Below are 20,385 nucleotides of genomic sequence, written 5' to 3' on the forward strand. Positions count from 1 at the left end.
TTTCATGTGTCTGTTGACCATCTGGATGTCTTCTTTGAAGAAATGTCTATGTCTTCTTCCCATTTTTAATTTTTAAAAAATGTTTATTTAGTTTTGAAAGAGAGAGAGAGACAGAGTGTGAGCAGGTGAGGGCCAGAGAGAGAGAGGGAGACACAGAATCCAAAGTAGGCTCCAGGCTCTGACCTGTCAGAACAGAGCCTGATGCAAGCCTCGAACCTACAAACTGTGAGATCATGACCTGAGCTGAAGTCAGACGCTTAACCTACTGAGCCACCCAGGTGCCCCACCCCTTCTGCCCATTTTAAAATTAGATTATTTGTTTTTTGGATGTTGCATTTTATAAGTTCTTTATACAGTTTGGATACTAACCCTTTATCACATATGTAATTTGCAACTATCTTCTCCCATTCCACAGGTTGCCTTTTAGTTTTGTTGTCTGTTTCCTTTGGTGGGCAGAAGCTTTTTATTCTCATGTAGTTGCAATGGTTTATTTTTTATTTTGTTTCCCTTGCCTCAGGGGGCTTACTGAAAAAAAGGTTGCTGCAGCTGATGTCAAAGAGGTTACTTCCTGTGTTCACGTCTATGATTTTTATTGTTTTAGGACTCGAATTTAAGTCTTTAATCCATTTTAAATTTGTTTTTATGTATGGTGTAAGAAAATGGTCCAGTTTCTTTCTCTTTCGTGTAGCTGAGCCGTTTTCCCAATACCATTTGTTGAAGGGACTGTCCTTTTCCCATCAGATATTCTTTCCTGCTTTGTCAAAGATTAATTGACTATATAGATGTGGGTTTATTACTGGGTTTTCTATTCTGTTCTATTGATCTATATATCTATATTTGTACCAGTACCATATTGTTTTGATTACTACAGCTTTGTAATATAACTTGAAATGTGGAGTTGTGATGCCTCTAGCTTTTCTTTCTCTTTTTATGTTTATTTATTTATTTTGAGAGAGAGAGTGAGTGAGTGAGAGAGAGAGCACGTATACAGAAGTGGGTGAGGGGCAGAGAGAGAGGGAGAGAGAGACTCCCAAGTAGGCTCTGTGCTGTCAGCTCACAGCCTGATGCAGGGCTCAATCCCATGACCATGAGATCATGACCTGATCTGAACTCAAGAGTCAGATGCTTCACTGACTGAGCCACCCAAGTGGCCCTGCTTTTCTTTTTCAAGATTGCTTTGGGAATTTGGGGTCTTTTATGGTTCCATATAAAATTTAGAATTGTTTGTTTTAGTTCTGTGAAAAATGCTGTTGGTATTTTTTTTAGGGATTTAGTTAAATGTGTAACTTGCTTTGGGTAGTATAGACATTTAGCAATATTTGTTCTTTTGATCCATGAGCATGACATATCTTTCCATTTCTTGGTGTCATCTTCAATTTCTTTCATCAGTGTTTAAATAGTTTTCAGAATACAGGTCTTTCACCTCTTTGTTTAGGTCTCTTACTAGCTATCTTATTGTGTTTGGTGCAATTGTACGTGGGATTGAGTCCTTAGTTTCTCTTTCTGTTCTGTAATGATAGCTTCATTGGGGCTATCTAGAAATGCAACAGATTTATGTATTGACTTTGTATTCTGCAACTTTACTAAATTCATTTATCAGTTTGTGCAGTTTTTTAATGGAGTCTTATGAGTTTTCTATATACCATCATGTTATCTTCCAATACTGAAAGTTTTACTTCTTCCTAATTTGTATGCCTTTTATTTCTTTTTGTTGTCTAATTGCTATGGTTAAGACTTCTAGTACTATGTTGAAAAAAGTTTGGGGATGGACATCTTTGTATTTTTCCTGTCCTTAGAGGATAACCTCTCCATTTTTAAATATCGCCTTTGATATTCACTGTGGGTTTTCCATATAAGGCCTTTACTATGTTGAGGTAAGCTTCCTCCAAACCTGCTTTGTTGAGGGTTTTTATCATGAATGGATGTTGTATTTTGTCAGATGGTTTTTCTTTGTCTATTGAAGTGATCATACGGTTCTTATCCTTTGTCCTATTTATGTGATGTATCACATTCTTTGATTTGTGAATATTGGATCACCCTTGCAACCCAGGTATAAATCCCACTTGATCATGGTGAATGATTTTTTAATGTATTGTTGAATTCTTTCTGCTAATATTTTGTTGAGAATTTTTGTAGCCTTATTCATCAGGGATATTTCCCTGTAGTTCTTTTTTTTTTTTTTTTAAAGGAAAACAACTTTTTTATTGAAGCATAGTTGAAACACAATGTTACATTAGTGTCAGGTGCACAACATAGTGATTTGACAAGTTTATACATTATGCTAGAGAAAAACAACTTTTGGGGTAAAAGAGAATCCCCATAAGACTAATAGATTTTTCAGCACAAAATTTGCAGGTCAGAGGAAAGTGGAATGACATATTCAAAATACTGAAAAAAACTCCTAACCAAGAATATATTCTGAATTGAAGGAGAGAGAAACAGTTTTCCAGGCAAGAAAAGCTGGAGTTTATCAGCACTAAACCAGCCTTACAGGAAGTATTAATGGGATTTTTTTTAAGTTGAAAAGAAAGGGTGTTAACTAACAACAAGAAAACACGTGAAAGAATAAATCTCACTAGAAAGGTGAATATATAGTAAATGTAGATTATTCACTTTTTAACATTTATTTTATTGTTTAAATTAATTAATTAATTTTTAAATTTACATCCAAGTTAGTTAGCATATAGTAAAATAATAATTTCAGAAGTAGATTCCTTAATGCTCCTTACCCATTTAGCCCATCCCCCCCTCACACAACCCCTCCAGAAACCCCCTATTTTGGCCCCTTCCTGTTTTTATATTATTTTTGCTTCACTTCCCTTATGTTCATCTGTTTTGTGTCTCAAATTCCTTATATGAGGGTAGTCATATGATATTTGTCTTTCTCTGACTAATTTCACTTAGCATAATATCCTCTAATTCCATCCATGTAGTTGCAAATGGCAAGGTTTCATTCTTTTTGATTGCCAAGTAATACTCCATTGTCTGTGTGTGTGTGTGTGTGTGTGTGTGTGTGTGTGTGTGTATGTGTGTGTGTATCTATCTATCTATCTATCTATCTATCTATCTATCTTCTTTATCCATTCATCCGTCCATGGACATTTGGGCTCTTTCCATACTTTGGCTATTGTCGATGGTGCTGCTATAAACATTGGGGTGCATGTGCCCCTTCGAAACATCACATCTGTATCCCTTGGATAAATACCTAGTAGTGCAGTTGCTCGGTCATAGAGTAGTTCTATTTTTAACTATTTGAGGAACCTCCATACTGTTTTCCTGAGTGGCTGCACCAGCTTGCATTCCCACCAGCAATGCAAAAGAGATCCTCTTTCTCTGCATCCTCGCCAACATCTGTTTTTGCCTGAGTTGTTAATATTAGCCATTCTGACAGGTGTGAGGTGGTATCTCATTGTGGTTTTGATTTGTATTTCTCTGATAATGAGTGATGTTGAGTATCTTTTCATGTGTTAGCTGGTCATCTGGATGTCTTCTTTGGAGAAGTGTCTATTTATGTCTTTTACCCATTTATTCTCTGGATTATTTGAATTTTTTGAGTGCTGAGTTTGTAAGTTCTTTATAGATTTTGGATACTAACCCTTTACCTGATATGTCATTTGATAATATCTTCTCCCGTTCTGTTGGTTGCATTTTAGGTTTGCTGATGGTTTCCTTTGCTGTGCAAAAGCTTTTTATTTTGATGAGGTCCCAGTAGTTCAGTTTTCCTTTTCTTTCCCTAGCCTCTGGAGACATGCTGAGTAAGAAGTTGCTGTGACCAAGGTTAAAGAGGTTTTTGCCTGCTTTTCCCTCGAGGATTTTGATGGCTTTCTCTCTTACGTTTAGGTCTTTCATCCATTTTGAATTTATTTTTATGTAGGATGTAAGAAAGTGGTCCAGATTTATTTTTCTGTATGTTGCTGTCCAGTTTACCCAGCACCACTTGCTGAAGAGACTGTCTTTATCCCAATGGATATTCTATACTGCTTTGCAAAGATTAGTTGGCCATACGTTTGTGGGTCCATTTCTGGGTTCTGTATTCTGTTCCATTGATCGGAGTGTCTGTTCTTGTATCAGTACCATACTGTCTTGACGATTACAGCTTTGTAATACATCTTCAAGTCCTGGAGTGTGATGCCTCCAGCTTCGGTTTTATTTTTCAAGATTGCTTTGGCTATCCAGGGTCTATTCTGGTTCCATACAAATTTTAGGATTGTTTGCTCTAACTCTGTGAAGAATGCTGGTGTTATTTTGATAGATATTGCATTGACTATGTAGATTGCTTTGGGTAGTATCAACATTTTAACAACGTTTATTCTCCCTATCCAGGAGCATGGAATCTTTTTCCATTTTTTTGTGTCTTCTTCAATTTCTTTCATAAGCTTTCTATAGTTTTCAGTGCATAGATTTTTCATCTCTTTGGTTAGGTTTATTCCTAGGTATTTTATGGTTTTGATGCAATTGTTAATGGGATAGATTCCTTGATTTCTCTGTTGCTTCATTGTTGGTGTATAGGAATGCAACCGATTTCTGTGCATTGATTTTATATCCTGCAATTTTGCTGAATTCGTGGATCAGTTCAAGCAGTTTTTGGTGGAATCTTTTGGGTTTTCCATATAGAGTAGCATGTCATCTGTTAAGAGTGAAAATTTGGCTTCCTCCTGGCTGATCTGGATGCCTTTAATTCCTTTGTGTTGTCTGATTGCTGAGACTAAGACTTCCAATATTATGTTGAATAACAGTGGTAAGAGTGGACATCCCTGTCTTGTTCCTGACCTTAGGGGAAAGCTGTCAGTTTTTCCCCATTAGGATGATATTAGCCATGGATCTTTCATACATGGCTTTTATGATCTTGAGGTATGATACTTCTATCCCTATTTTCTTGAGGGTTTTTTTTATCAAGAAAGAATGCTATATTTTGTCAAATGCTTTATCTGGATATATTGAAAGGATCATGTGCTTCTTGTCCTTTTTTTAAAAATTGATGTGATGTATCATATTTATTGTTTTGTGGATATTGAACCAGCCCTGCATCCCATGTATAAACCCCACTTGGTCGTGGTGAATAATTCTTTTAATGTATTGTTGGATCCGGTTGGCTAGTATCTTGTTGAGGATTTTTGCATCCATGTTCATCAGGGAAATTGGTCTGTAGTTGTCCTTTTTAATAGGGGCTCTGTCTGGTTTTGGAATGAATGTAATTCTGGCTTCATAGAATGAGTTTGGAAGACTTCCTTTCATTTCTATTTTTTTGGAACAGCTTCAAAAGAATAGGTGTTAATTCTTCTTTAAATGTTTGGTAGAATTCCCCTGGAAAGCCATTCTGTCCTGCACTCTTCTTTGTTGGGAGATTTTTGAATATTATTTTGATTTCTTTGCTGGTTATGGGTCTGTTCAAATTTTCTCTTTCTTCCTGTTTTAGTTTTGGTAGGAATTTGTCCATTTCTTCCAGATTGCCCATTTTATTGGTGTATAATTGCTGATAATATTATCTTATTATTGTTTGTATTTCTGCAGAGTTGGTTGTGATCTCTTTCATTCTTGATTTTATTTATTTGGGTCTTTTCCTTCTCATTTTTTTGGGGTTGAACTGGCTAGGGGGTTATCAGTTGTGTTAATTCTTTCAAAGAACCAGCTCCTGGTTTTATTTATATGTTCTATTGTTGTTGTTTTTTTTAGTTTGTTTCTTTGGTTTTGATAGCATTGATTTATGTTCTAATCTTTTTTTTCTTGTCTTCTGCTGGTTTTAGGTTTTATTTGCTGTTCTTTTTCCAGCTCTTCTGGTGTAAGGTTAGGTTATGTATCTGAGACCTTTCTTCCTTCTTTTTGGAAGGCCTGGATTGCTATATACTTCCCTCTTATGACAGCCATTGCTACATCCCAGATGTTTGAGGCTGTGGTGTTATCATTTTCATTGGCTTCCATGTACTTTTTAATTCCCTCTTTGACTTCTTGGTTAGCCCATTCATTCTTTAGTAGGATGTTCTTTAGTCTCCAAGTATTTGCTATCTTCCCAAATTTTTTCCTGTGGGTGATTTCAAGTTTCATAGCATTGTGGTCTGAAAATATGCACGGTATGATCTTGATCTCTTTGTACTTGTTGAGGGCTGCTTTGTCTCCCAGTATGTGACCTATTCTGGAGAATGTTCCATGTGCACTGGAGAATAATTTGTATTTCACTGCTGTAGGATGAAATGTTCTGTATATATCTGTTAAGTCCATCTGGTTCAGTGTGTCATTCAAAGCCAAACAATGTCATTCATTGTTTCCTTGTTGATTTTCTGTTTAGATGATCTGTCCATTGCTGTAAGTGTGGTGTGAAGTCCCCTACGATTATGGTATTATTATCAATGAGTTTCTTTATGTTTGTGAATAATTGATTTATATATTTGGATGCTTTCACATTTGGAGCATAAATGTTTACAATTGATAGGTCTTCTTGGTGGATAGACCCATTAATTATGATATAATGCCCTTCTTCATCTCATGTTACAATCTTTTTTTTTAAACGTTTATTTATTTTTGAGACAGAGAGAGACAGAGCATGAATGGGGGAGGGGAAGAGAGAGAAGGAGACACAGAATCTGAAACAGGCTCCAGGCTCTGAGCCATCAGCCCAGAGCCCGACGTGGGGCTTGAACTCACAGACCGCGAGATCGTGACCTGAGCTGAAGGCAGACGCTTAACCGACTGAGCCACCCAGGCGCCCCTCATGTTACAGTCTTTGTTTTAAAATCTAGATTGCCTGATATAAGTGTGGCCACTCCAGATTTCTTTTGTTGACCATTAGCATGATAGATGGTTCTCCATCCCCTTATTTTCAATCTGAAGCTGTTTTTAGGTCTAACATGGGTATCTTGTAAACAACATATAGATGGATATTGTTTTCTTATCCATTCTGTTACCCTATGTCTTTTGATTGGAGCATTGAGTCCATTGACATTTAGAGTGAGTACTGAAAGATATGAATTTATACCATTATTTTGCCTGTAGAGTTGATGTTCCTGGTGGTATTCTCTGGTCATTTCTAGTATTTGCTGCTTTTGGTAATTTTTTTTTCATTTTTTTCTCCCCTCAGAGAGTCCCCCTTAAAATTTCTGGCCAGGCTGGTTTAATGGTCACAAACTCTAATTTTTGTTTGTCTGGGAAAATTTTTATCTCTCCTTCTATTTTGAATGACAGCCTTGCTGGATAAAGAATTCTTGGCTGCATGTTTTTCTGATTTAGCACATCGAATATATACTGCCACTCCTTTCTGGCCTGCCAAGTTTCTGTGGATAGGTCTGCTGCAAACCTGATATGTCTTCCCTTGTAGGCTAAGGACTTTTTTTCCCTTGCTGCTTTCATGATTCTCTCCTTGCCTGAGTATTTTGTGAATTTGACTATGACATGCCTTGTTGATGGTCAGTTTTTGTTGAATCTAATGGGAGTTCTCTGTGCTTCCTGGATTTTCATGTGTATGTCTTTCCCCAAGTTAAAAAGTTTTCTGCTATGATTTGCTCATGTAAACCTTCTACCCCTATTTCTCTCTCTTCATCTTCTGGAGCCCTTATGAGTCTGATGTTACTCATTTTTAATGAGTCACTGAGATCTCTAATTCTTATTTCGTTCTCATTTGCATTAGTCTCCCTCTTTTTTTCTGTTTCAGTATTCTCCATAAGTTTGTCCTCTGTATTGCTGATTCGCTCCTTTGTTTCATCCATCCTTGCCACTGTGGTGTCCATTCGAGATTACAGCTCAGTTATAGCAGTATAATTTTATTTTCATCCTGACTAGATTTTACTTCTTTTTTTTTCCACAGAAAGGGATTCTAGTCTGTTTTAAACCCCAGATAGTATTTTTATTATCGTGATTCTAAACTCTGTTTCAGACATCTTGCTTGCATGTGTGTTGATGAAGTCCCTGGCTGTCGTTTATTCCTGTTCTTTCTTTTGGGGTAAATTTCTTCCTTTCATCATTTTGAAGGAAAAAAGGAATTAATAAATTAAAAAAATTAAAATTAAAATTAAAAAATTAAAAACAACACAAAGAAATCAAATAAAGGATGATAGATCCTACGTATGTTTTGGTCTTGTTGAAAAATACTTGATAGATCAGAGAAAAAAGGGGAAAAAAAAGAAAAGAAAAAAGAGGACAAAAAAAGGAAATAGGTTGAAATTTTGAAAAAATGGATACAATAAAATAAATAAAGTGAAATGATGGAAGTAAAATAGAATTTAAAAAATTTACAAAAAGGTAAAAAATATAGTAGGAAAAAATTAAAAGTCTTTTTAAAAATATGGAAAATAAAAATAGTGTCTCTTTCTATATACAAGAATAAGAAAGAAAAGAAAAAGAAAAAGAAATTGAATAGATGAACCAGTGAACAGAATCAAGTACAATTGAAATTACATCCGGTTTCCCCTAGAGGACAAACTATGAAGCACTTTATAGTCTGTAAACTAAGCAGGTGGAGAGACTTCTGTTCCTCAAGAGGGCAGTTGGCCCAGTTGTGCAGGGCTTAATATAATGGCTCCGTTCTCCACTAGATGGCGTTGCTTAGCTTACTGGGGTGGATTGTTGTGGCACTTGTGGGTGTGTATGTGAATATGCCAGAGGGTGAAAATGGAGTCACCCAGCTACCCAGTGTCTCTTACCAGAACTCTGTGCTCTCCCCAACCTGCAATCAAGCACGTCTCCTTTGTCTCTGGCTTCCATCCACCACCTGCTTCTACACTGTCTGTGACAAAGCCATCAGGCTGCCAGGTGGCACCTCCATCCTGAGTTTTATCTCAATGGGTCTGTTTCCCAACCCCTCACTTCTGAGGGACTGCAGCTTTGACTCACTCTGACCCTCTGGGGTAGGGTCTTGCTGAGCAATGGCCAGGTGCTGGTCTGTCCCCAGGAATGTTCATGAGCCTGTGCCACTGCCTCTGCCCAGCAACTGTGGCCAGGTGCCAGCCCGCCCCAGAATAAGTTCATGTGATCATGTAGCAACAGTGTTTCAAGGATTATGGCAAATCACAACACACATCTGGCACCAGACTTCACCCTTAATGTCCTTGCTCCAACACCGGCAAATGTGGCCATTCTTTGGGTCCACTGGGACCTTTTTCTTTGTGGAAGCTGCACTGCTGCAAATGTCCTCCCAGCAGGGAACTGCCTCTCCCTGTGTGGCCCAAGGACCCCTTGGACCTCTCTTTCTGCTCCTAGGGATTTGTCTTTCCCCCCAGAGCACCACCAGGTATCGACCTGCAGAGTTTCAGACTCTGTGCTCCCCCTGTTTATAGAGTCTTAATGGAATTTAAACCCTCTATTTTCTCCTTTCTCCCTTTTTTTTCAGTCCCTTGTGGCTGTTTCCACTCTCCCTTTTTCTCTCCAGCTACTTTCCAGGTGTGCTTTGCCCATACTCTCCTCCTGCCCCCATTTTCATCTCTCCACAAGCAAAAACAGCTCCCTGCTCTCTGCAGCTTTTCTCTACCCCAGTTCACCTCTCTACGCCACATACCTGCTGAGTTCTATGGTTCAGGTTGTGCATATTGTTGTGTTAATCCTCAAATCAGTTTTCTAGGTGTGCAAGAAGGTTTAGTGTTGATCTGGCTGCATTTAAGAGATGAGAGACAAAAAAAAAAACCTTCCATGCTCTTCTGCTGTCTTGGCCCCTCCCTTGTAGTTTTCTTCTTTAGTGGAGTCTTTATTTGATTTTGGTATCAGGCTAATGTTGGCCTCAGAGAATGAGTTTGGAGGTTTTCCTTTCTGTTATATTTTTGGAATAGTTCGAGAAGAATAGGTACTAACTCTTTAAATGTTTGGTAGAATTCTCCTGGGAACCCATTTGGCCCTGAAGTTTAGTTTGCTGGGAGTTTTCTGATTACTGTTGCAATTTCTTTGCTGGTTATATGTCTGTTCAAATTTTCTATTCTTTCCTGTTTCAGTGGTGGTAGATTATATGTTTCTAGTAATTTATACATTTCTTCCAGGTTGTCCAATTTGTTGGCATATAATGTTTCATAGTATTCTCTGATTATTGTATTTATGTGGTGTTGGTTGTTATTTCTTCCTTTTCATTTGTGATTTTATTTGGGTCCTTTCTCTTTTCTTTATGATAGGTCTGGCTAGGGGTTTATCAATTTTATTAAATTTTTCAATGAACCAGCTCCTGGTTTCATTGATCTGTTTAAAATTTTTTAAGTTTGTATATCATTTATTTTTGTTCTAATCTTTAGTATTTCCCTACTTCTGGCTTTAGGATTCATTTGTTGTCCTTTGGCTAGCTCCTTTAGGTGTAAGGTTTGGTTGTTTATTTGAGATTTTTCTTGCTTCTTAAGGTAGCCTTATATTGCCATATACTTTCCTCTTAGGACTGCTTTTGCTGCATCCCAAAATTTTGGACCATGGTGTTTTCATTTTCATTTGTTCCCATGTATTTCTTTCTTTACTCTTTGATTTCCTGTTTCATCCATTCATTATTTAGTAGCATGTTGTTTATCCTCCATGTATTTGGGCTCTTTACAGATTTTTTTTGTTGGGTTGACTTCACATTTTATAGTGTTGTGGTCAGAAAAGATGCAATGTATGATTTCAATGCTTTTGTATTTGTTGAGGCCCGATTTCTGACCTAATATGTGACCTATTCTGGAGAATGTTCCATGTTCACTTGACAAGAATGTGTATCCTGCTATTTTAAAATGGCATGTTCTGAATATATCTGTGAAGTCCATCTGGTCCAGTGTGTCATTCAAAGCCATTGTTTCCTTATTGATTTTCTGTTTACATGATCTGTCCATTGGTAAGTGGAGTGTTTAAGTCTGCTATGATTTTGGTATTATTATTGATTAGTTCCTTTATGTTTATTACACATATATATTTGAGTGTTACCATGTCAGGTGCATAAATATTTATAATTGTTATATCTCCTTGTTGGATTATACCTTTTATGATTATATAGTGCCCTTTCTTGTGTCTTGTTACAGTATGTTTTAAAATCTAGTGTGTCCAATGTAAGTATTACTACTCTGACTTTCTTTTGACATCCATCTGCATGATAAATATTTCTTTCTCCCCTCATTTTCAGTCTGCAGGTGACTTTAGGTATAAAATGAATCTCTTGTAGGCAGCATATAGATGAGTCTTTTTTTTTTTTAAATACACTCTCACACTCTATGTCTCTTGATTGGAGCATTTAATCCATTTACTTTCAAAGTAATTATTGATAGATAAGTATTTAGTGCCATTTTATTACTTGTCATTGTGTCTGGAGATTTTTTTCTGACCCTTTCTTGTCTTTTCCACCTTTTATGATCCATTCTTGGCTGCGGATTTTACCCATTCAGCACTTTGAATGTATCATGCCACTCCCTTCTGGCTTGTAAAGTTTCTGCTGGAAAATTTCCTGCTAGTCTTATGGACTTTTTCTTGTTAGTTACTGTTTTCTTTTGTCTTGCTTCTTTAAATTTGTTCTTTATCATTGTATTTTGCCAATTTAATTACAATAGGTTTTGCTTCTGGTCTGGTTTTGTTGATTTTCATGACAGTTCTCTGTGCCTCTTTGATCTGGAGAGGTGTATTTTTTTCCCCACATTAGGGGAGCTTTCAACTATTATTTCTTCAAATAAATTTTCTGCCTCCCTTTGTCTCTTCTGCTTTTGGAATTCCTATACTGTGGATGTTATTATGTTTGGTGGAGTCACTGAGTTTCCTGAGTCTATTCTCCTTTTGCATAATTCTTTTTCTCTCTTTTGTTCAGCTTGGTTACTTTCCATTACTCTATCTTCTAGGTCACTAATTTGTTCCTCTGCTTCTTTCATCCTGCTGTTCATTCCATTAAGCATGTTTCTTATTTAGTTTATTGTGTCCTTTATTTCTTCTCTTTGTTCCTTATATCTTTGTTAAGAGTTTTACTCATGTATTGCACTCTTTTCTCAATTCCAGTGAATCCTCGTGATCATTACTTTAAATTCTCTATCAGGCATGTTCTTTTTATCTGTCCCACTTTGATTTTGCTGTTGCCTTGTCCTATTCTTTCAGTTGGGTAAATTTATTTGTCTCCTGATTTTGTCTGCCTCTCTGTGTCTGTTTGTGTGTGTTAAGAATGTCAGTTATGTCTTCTGCTCTTGAAAGTAGTGACTTTATGAAGAAGAGGTCCCGGAGTGGTTTGCTGTGCAGTGTCTCCTATGCACCAGAACCTGGTACTTCGGGAGAATTATCCTTTGTGTGTTGCTTACATCCTGCTTTTGTGTGTGAACAACTCTTCCTTTCAGTTCAGTCATCTGCACTGACTCTCTGCCTATTGTGGACTGTATTTATTCTCTGTGGCATTAGTGGGACCGAGACAGGGCAGCTCTTAAGGGTTCTGCCTGCTGGGGAACTTGGGGGTGGGGCGGCAGTTTTAGCAAATTTGCCTGGTGCCACTAGTCCTATGCTGGATCCCTCAAAGTGCTGGGGCATTGGGGGGCTGGGCATTAGGGTGGGAAGTTGTGTGAGACTGGGCACAGCATATGGTGATATTTGGACATGGCTTGGTCAGGTGTGTCGTGGTGGATGTGCACCCAGTAGCTGGGCAGGGCTTGTATGCAGCTTGACAAAATTTTCCCTGGGCCCAGGGCTGAGGCTAGCAGGCTTGGAGTGTGAGTGTCCTCAGGAGAACTTGTGGGCATGGCACATTGCTAGCAAGTTATTTAGCTAGTGTCTGTGCAGCCTGGCCTCCTGCAGATGGCCCTATGTTTATGTTGGGGGCTGGGGAAGGCAAGTGGCACCTGCCATCTCCTTTGTCTTTGGTGAAGTCCCCTAACATGCTCTGAATAAATATAAACAGCTGTGTCTCCTGTTTGCCCCTGGTGTATAAATTGCCATTTTTTATGTTGCTTCTATGCACAGGCTGCTGTCTCTTTACAGGCAATGACACAGCTATCACTAGCCCTCTGGGCTCGCCCAGTGCTGAGCCAGCCAGCAGTTAAATGTCCAGGTTCCAAGTTCCACTGGTTACACAAACTCAAGAATTCAACCCCTCTGGTTTTTAAAGCCGAACTTTATGGGGATTTGTCTTCCCTGTGTGAACTCCCTGGTGCAAGGGCCTATTTATCTACCCTTCTGCATATGCAGCTCCCTTCCTCCTGTGGGGAGTCTCCCTCCATCATTCTGGCCTGCCTAACCTTTCAGATGCAGCCTCTTCTCTGTATTTAGTTGTGGAGTTTGTTCTGCCAATCTTTGGATCACTCTCTGGTTTATTGACTTGGATGTAGATGATATCTATTTGTAAACATGGGATGTAGTGAGCTCAGGGTCCTCCTACTATGTCATCTTCCCAAGCTCCCCCATATTAGCTATTTATTAAGTGGTGAAAAGACAGACTATAGATGTTATTAATCTTTTATACTAATATGTTGAAATAACCTTTTTTTCCCCAGCTACCAACCTATAGTTGAATATGTAGATGCTCAATTTGAGGCCTATCTTCAAGAAGAATTGAAAATTAAACGTTCCTTCATTGACTACCATGATTCCCGTATACATGTGTGCCTTTACTTCATTTCACCTACAGGACATTCTTTGAAGTCCATTGATCTATTAACTATGAAGAACATTGACAATAAGGTGTGTTAGGTAAATCTATTAACCTGTCAGGATTTGATAATTATTTTATGATAATATATAATTTGAAGGTATTTGCATACAAGAATTTATTATTATTATTATTATTATTATTATTATTATTATTATTATTTTCAACGTTTTTTATTTATTTTTGGGACAGAGAGAGACAGAGCATGAACGGGGGAGGGGCAGAGAGAGAGGGAGACACAGAATCGGAAACAGGCTCCAGGCTCCGAGCCATCAGCCCAGAGCCTGACGCGGGGCTCGAACTCACGGACCGCGAGATCGTGACCTGGCTGAAGTCAGACACTTAACCGACTGCGCCACCCAGGCGCCCCAAGAATTTATTATTTTTTAATATGTTTAATATATTTAAAATATGTTTAAAATGTTAAAAGGGATAGCATTACAACATGCCACAAACTTAGTAGTTTAAACAACAGAAGTTAATTTTCTCACAGTAATGGAAAGTAGAAGTCCATGATGAAGATGCTGCCAACATTGTTTTCTTCTGCAATCTTTTTTATTGAGTGGTAGACCATCACCTTCCCACTGTATCTTCACATGATCTGTACTCTGTGCACGTATCTGATGTCTTTTTGTTGTATGTCTATGTTTCCTCTTCTTTTAAGGATACCAGTTACATTGTATTAGCCCCTATTCTAATGGCTTTATTTTAACTTAATCACCTCTTTCAAGATTCTCCAAATACAGTCTTGTTCTGAGATATTGGGTGTTAGGAACTCAACATATGCATTAAGGGAGGAATGATACATTCAGCCCATAATAGCATTTGATAAATTTCAACCTTAGTTTGCTTTACAGATAAATTTAATTAAGTATCTGTTAGGAAAATAAGATACAGGTTAAAAAATATTTTTAAAAAACTTACAGGTTTTTTTTTTGTGATTAAAGATCATACAGATTGTGGTAATTTGCCTGTATTTGTAAATTTGAATTTATTCTATTGTACTATAAAACAATCCCATTAACATTTACTTGACACCATTGATTGTGTGAAACATGAAGTTTTTATGATCCTGGCTAGTGATCCTATCAGAGGGATTCAGAATGCAATATGTTCATGTATATTTTTTCCAATAGAAGGTAAATATACATATGAAAGAAACTTCTATTTCATGAGATTCTTTTCTGTACTTTATGAAGTTGAAGAGAGAATAACTTTTAAAATTTGGTTTCTTTTTATCAAAGAAGGCCTGACTTTTGCTTCAAACTAGAAAGAAATTTTGTACCTAATCATATATGTCACCAAGTTGTTGGAAGAAGTTAGATTTTTACTTAAAATCAAGAGCTGACCTAATTTCTTTATTATTAGTGTATTCAATAGCCTGAGGCACAAAGTTTTATTTTTAATCTTATGGGTAGCTGTTATCATCAAAGAATTTCCAGATATAGAAAATTGCTATTTTTTTCTGCAAGGACATTACATAAAGGGGTGGATAACCGTGCCTATGTGTCTGTTGTCTTCTAGGTTGCTCAGTTCCCTTCTGCAATAAGTGACTTTCATTCCTCAAATCTGAACACCTAACAAATTAACATGGAAAATTTCTACTTGTTATGTGTTAAGGATTTACTATCATTAGAGGATAGCTTTCTCAGCAGTATAATCCAAGATATTTATGTTAGACTTGAATCTATCTTAGTAGCTGTCTGCTTTTTACTGTGGAAACTATTATTTAAGTTTTGAAAGCTAGATAAAAATTTGAACATCAGTGTTATATTGAAGCCCTAGATTTGTACAAGGATTTTTTAAAATGTATTTTGAAGAATCTAAAACAAAAGCAAAATACATAGAACTGATTCTTATGCATTCACACTATATCACAAGCCTTGACATTATGTAGCTATGATTTAATAAAATATCTTAGTTTAACAGTAATAAAACATATTTTAGAATTTTGCATATTTTTACTTTCTGCAAAGTTTAATTATTAAGATATAAATGCATGGAGACAGGAGGGATCATGTTGTAGAACTATGAAGAAAAGTTTATGAGTAAAATTTCAACCTCAAATATGCAATATGGAAATAGTGCCTTTTTACAAAATATGAATGAAGAGTTTTGTGAGCAAGATATTACACAGATGTATACATACATTCAGCCTTTAGAGTATGGTAACAATAAAAGTCTATTATTTTTACATGGTCTTTGGAAAACAGAAGCAAATATATCTGCAAAGACATGTAGGTAGATCAAGGATCTGTGAAAATGGGACATTGATTAAGATGAATTTATGAAGAAGGTGATGCAAATGAATGACAGGTAGATGGACAAAATAAATCTCATATATAGTGTGATGAAAGGTCTCTTCTGTCTTTTAGCACTCAATTTAATAAGAAATCAAATCGATAATGAGTTAAATAGACTATTTCATTATACCACTTACATTTTACTAACTCCAAATGTGTTGAAAGTGTAAGAAAGTTTGAGAAAAAAAGTTTGAAACTTTTAAACCTGAATTCTGAGAAAAGATTCATCTTCAAAAGTACTGATGATTTTGGGAAGCAATTTTGTGATGAAGGTATGGTAGCCACTGATTATCTAGTTGTAAAAATTTATTGTCAGAGTGAGGTTTTGACTGTAAAAATTCCAAGATTAACAACAAATCCTCAATGGTGAGATTTTATTTGCTTCTTTATTTACAGGTGAACATTATACCATTGATTGCCAAAGCAGATACAATTTCTAAAAACGACTTACAGAAATTCAAGTGTAAAATAGTGAGTGAATTGGTTAGTAATGGCATCCAGATATATCAGTTCCCAACAGATGATGAAACTACTGCTCAGGTGAATTCCTCAATGAATGTAAGCTTCTAACTATTGAATATCATTTCTATTTTGTGTGGGAATAAAAATATAATTTATAAATGACAATATTAGTAATAAATTGTCACTCATATCTGACAAAGAGACTTTAAATAAGGCATTTCCCCCCAAAATTTATTGTGGGAAACCTTGCCTTGTCTTCCCTTCCCCTCCCGTCTTCCCTTCCCCTCTCCTCCCTCTTTCCTTCCTTTCCCTTCTTTTCCCTTCCCTTCCCTTCCCTTCCCTTCCCTTCCCTTCCCTTCCCTTCTTCTCTTCTCCCACCTGTCAGACCTCGCCACCAATGCTAAGCAACTACTAATCAACTCTCTATGTAGATTTTTTTGTTATGGAATTAGCATATGAATAAATTTAATAATATTTGGTCTCTTCGTGTACATATTGGTTATTAGTATATCTTCCCACGAGAAATGTTTGCTTATATCCTTTTTACAAGGATTGGAAAATGGAAAAAACATCCATTTTTTAATTGAGGTTTTGTCTTTTTTATCATTGAATTGTAAGTTTTTTTAATATATTCTGGACACAAGTTCCTTATGAGAAATATGGCTTGCAAGTACTTTCTTCCAAGCTGTTGGTCATTTCCTCATTTTCTTTTTGCTATCATTTGAAACACAAAAGGTTTAATTTTGATGAAGTCCAATTTATCTATTTGTGTTATTGTTACTTGTATCTTTGGTGTCATATCTAAGAATATTTTGCAAAATCCAAGGTAATAAGTATTTACCTTCTTCTAAGAGTTTAAAAATTATGGTAAAATACACATAGCATGAAAATTACCATCTTAAATATTCTACACTGTACAGTGGAGTTGTATTATACATTCACATTTTTGTGCTCCCATCACCATTATCTATTTACAGAACCCGTTTCATCTTGTAAAACTGAAGCCCTGTATCTAAGAAACAGTAACTCCACATTACCCTTCCCTTTAGCCCCTGGAAACCACCATTGTACTTTCTATCTATAAATTTGACTACTCAAGTTACTTCCTGAAAGCACAATTATACAGTATTTGTCCTTTAATGGATGTACAAATAACTCTTTGAATTACTTTGAATATATTCCAAGAAGTGGAATTGTTAGATTTTATGGTAATTATATGTTTAATTTTTTTTGAAGAACTGTCATACTGTTTTCATAGTGTCTGCACTATTTTTCATTATCAACTATAGTGTGCAAGTTTCTCTACATCCTAACCAATGCTTGTTATTTTCTATTTTTTTAAATAGCTAATCTTAATGGATATGAAGTGGCATCTCATTGTAGTTTTGATTTGAATTTTCCTAATGATTATGTATGTTAAGCATCTTTTATTGTGCTTTTGGTATTTGTATACTTTCAGTGGAGAAATATGTACATTTCCATTCTATTTAGTTGTCTAATTTGTTGGTGTTCAGTTGTTCATAATATTCATTTATAATTATTTTTATTTCTGAAATGTTGGTAGTAATGTGTCTCTTTCATTTCTGATTCTAATAATTTGAATCTCCTTTTTTACCTTGGTTGATAGAGCTAAAGTTTGGTCAATTTTGTTGTTTTTTTCCCCAAAGAACCCACTTTAAATTTCTTTGATTTTCCTATATTTTATTATTCCTTATGTCACTAATTCCCAATGTAACCAGTATTATTTTCTTCCTTCTGTCTGCTTTAGGTTTAGCTCTTTCTTCTTTTGTAAGTGTCTTAAAATGAATGGTTAATTTGTGGATTTGACATCTATCTTCTTTCTTTATAGGGATTTATGGCTATAAATTTCCATCTAGTCATTGCTTTGGCTACCTCACACAATTTTTTTAGTATTTTTATTGTATTTTATTATTATTTTTATTAAGTTTTTATTTTAATTTCAGCATATTTAACATATAATGTTATATTAGCTTCAGGTGTACAATATAGTGATTCAACAACTCCATTCATCACCCAGGGCTCATCAGGACAAGTGTACTCCTTCATCCCCATCGTCTATTTAACCCATCCACTACCCAACTCTCCTCTGGTAACCATCAGTTTGTTCTCTATAATTAAGAGTCTCCTTCTTGGTTTCTTCCTCCCTCCCTCTTTTTTCCCTTTGCTCATTTGTTTTGTTTCTTAAATTTCACATTAATGAAATCATATGGTATTTGTCTTTCTCTGATTTATTTCACTTCTCATTATACTCTCTAGCTCCATCCATGTTATTGCAAATGGCAAGATTTCATTCTTTTTTATGCCTGAAAATATTCCATTGTATATATGTATATATGTGTATATGTATATCTCTATCATTTACCTATCATCTATCTATTGTCTACATATCTATCACTTGCTCTTTATTCATCAATCGATGGACACTTGGGCTTCTTTCAAATCTTGACTATTGTAAACAATGCTGCTATAAACATTGGGGTGCATATATCTCTTTGAATTAGTATTTTAGTATTCCTTGAGTAAATACCTTGTAGTATGATTACTGATAAGTGTGATTAACTTTTTGAGGAACCTCCATACCATTTTCCACTGTGGTTGAATCACTGCATTCTCACCAAACAGTGCACAAGTATTCCTTTTTTTCCACATTCTTGCCAACACTTGTTTCTGACAGGTGTGAGATAATATACCACTGTAGTTTCGATTTGCACTTCCCTGATGAATGATGTTGAGCATCTTTTCATGTGTCTATTGACTATCTGGGTGTTCTCTTTGGAGAAATGACTGTTCATATATTCTGTCCATTTTTAATTAGATTATTTGTTTTCTTGGGTGTTGAGTTTTATAAGTCCTTTATATAATTTGGATACTAACCCTTTAGCAGATATGTCATTTGCAAATATCTTCTCCAATTCTGTAGCTTGGCTTTTAGTTTTATTGTTTTCTTTCCTGTACAGAAGCTTTTTATTTTTTAATTTTTATTTTATTAAAAACTTGTTTTTAATGTTTATTTTTGAGAGAGAGAGAGAGAGAGAGAGAGAGAGAGAGAAAACGAGCAGGGGAAGGGCAGATAGAGGGAGACACATAATCTGAAGCAGTCTCCAGGGTTGAGTTGTCAGGGTAGAACCCCACGCAGGGCTCAAACTCACAGACTGCAAGATCATGACCTGAGCCAAAGTCAATAGCTTAATCGACTAAGCCATCCAGGTGCCCCTGCAGAAATTTTTTATTATGATGTAGTCCTACTAGATTATTTTTGCTTTTATTTCCCTTGCTTCAGAGGACATATCTAGACAAATGTTGCTATGGTCCATGTCAGAGAAATTATTGTCTATGCTGCCTTCTTGTTTTATGGTTTCAGGTCTCACGTTTAAATCTTTAGTCCATTTTGGGGCACCTGGGTGGCTCAGTTGGTTAAATGGCTGACTTCAGCTCAGGTCATAATCTCATGGTCCGTGATTTCGAGCCCTATGTTGGGCTCTGTGTTGACAGCTCGGAGCCTGGAGCCAGCTTTGGATTCTGTGTCTCCCTCTTTCTCTGCTCCTCCGCTGCTTGTGCTCCGTCAGTCTCTGTCTCTCAAAAAAATGTTTAAAACATTTTTTTAAATCTTTAGTCCATTTTGAATTTATTTTTATGCATGGTGTAAGAAAGTGGACCAGTATCATTCTTTTGCATATAGCTGTTCACTTTTCCAAACACCAGTTGCTGAAGAGACTATCGTTCCTTTTTGTGTGTGTGTGCTATTTATTTATAATTAAATTTTTATTTTAAATTTACATCCAAAGTAGTTAGCATATAGTGCAACAATGATTTCAGGAGTAGATTCCTTAGTGCCCCTCCATTTAGCCCATACCCCCTCCAGTAACCCTCTGTTTGTTTTCCATATTTAAGAGTCTCTTATGTTTTGTCCCCCTCCCTGTTTTTATACTGTTTTTGTTTCCCTTCCCTTATGTTCATCTGTTCTGTGTCTTAAAGTCCTCATATGAGTGAAGTCATAGATATTTTGCTAATTTTGCTTGGTATAATACCCTCCAGTTCCATCCATGTAGTTTCAAATGGCAAGAT

At 36.2% G+C, this 20,385-nt stretch overlaps 1 protein-coding gene across 1 annotated transcript in view; it reads left to right on the plus strand.

The window, feature by feature from the left end:
- Positions 1-20,385, plus strand: part of SEPTIN14 (septin 14) — an 87,535-nt gene that overhangs the window by 17,646 nt on the left and 49,504 nt on the right. The window contains exons 5-6 of the mRNA XM_042922719.1: positions 13,380-13,566; positions 16,234-16,395. Coding sequence (XP_042778653.1) covers positions 13,380-13,566; positions 16,234-16,395 — 349 coding nt within the window. The remainder of the gene's footprint in view (positions 1-13,379; positions 13,567-16,233; positions 16,396-20,385) is intronic.

Source organism: Panthera leo, chromosome E3 (genome assembly GCF_018350215.1).
Source record: "Panthera leo isolate Ple1 chromosome E3, P.leo_Ple1_pat1.1, whole genome shotgun sequence".
NCBI classification, from domain to species: Eukaryota; Metazoa; Chordata; class Mammalia; order Carnivora; family Felidae; genus Panthera; species Panthera leo.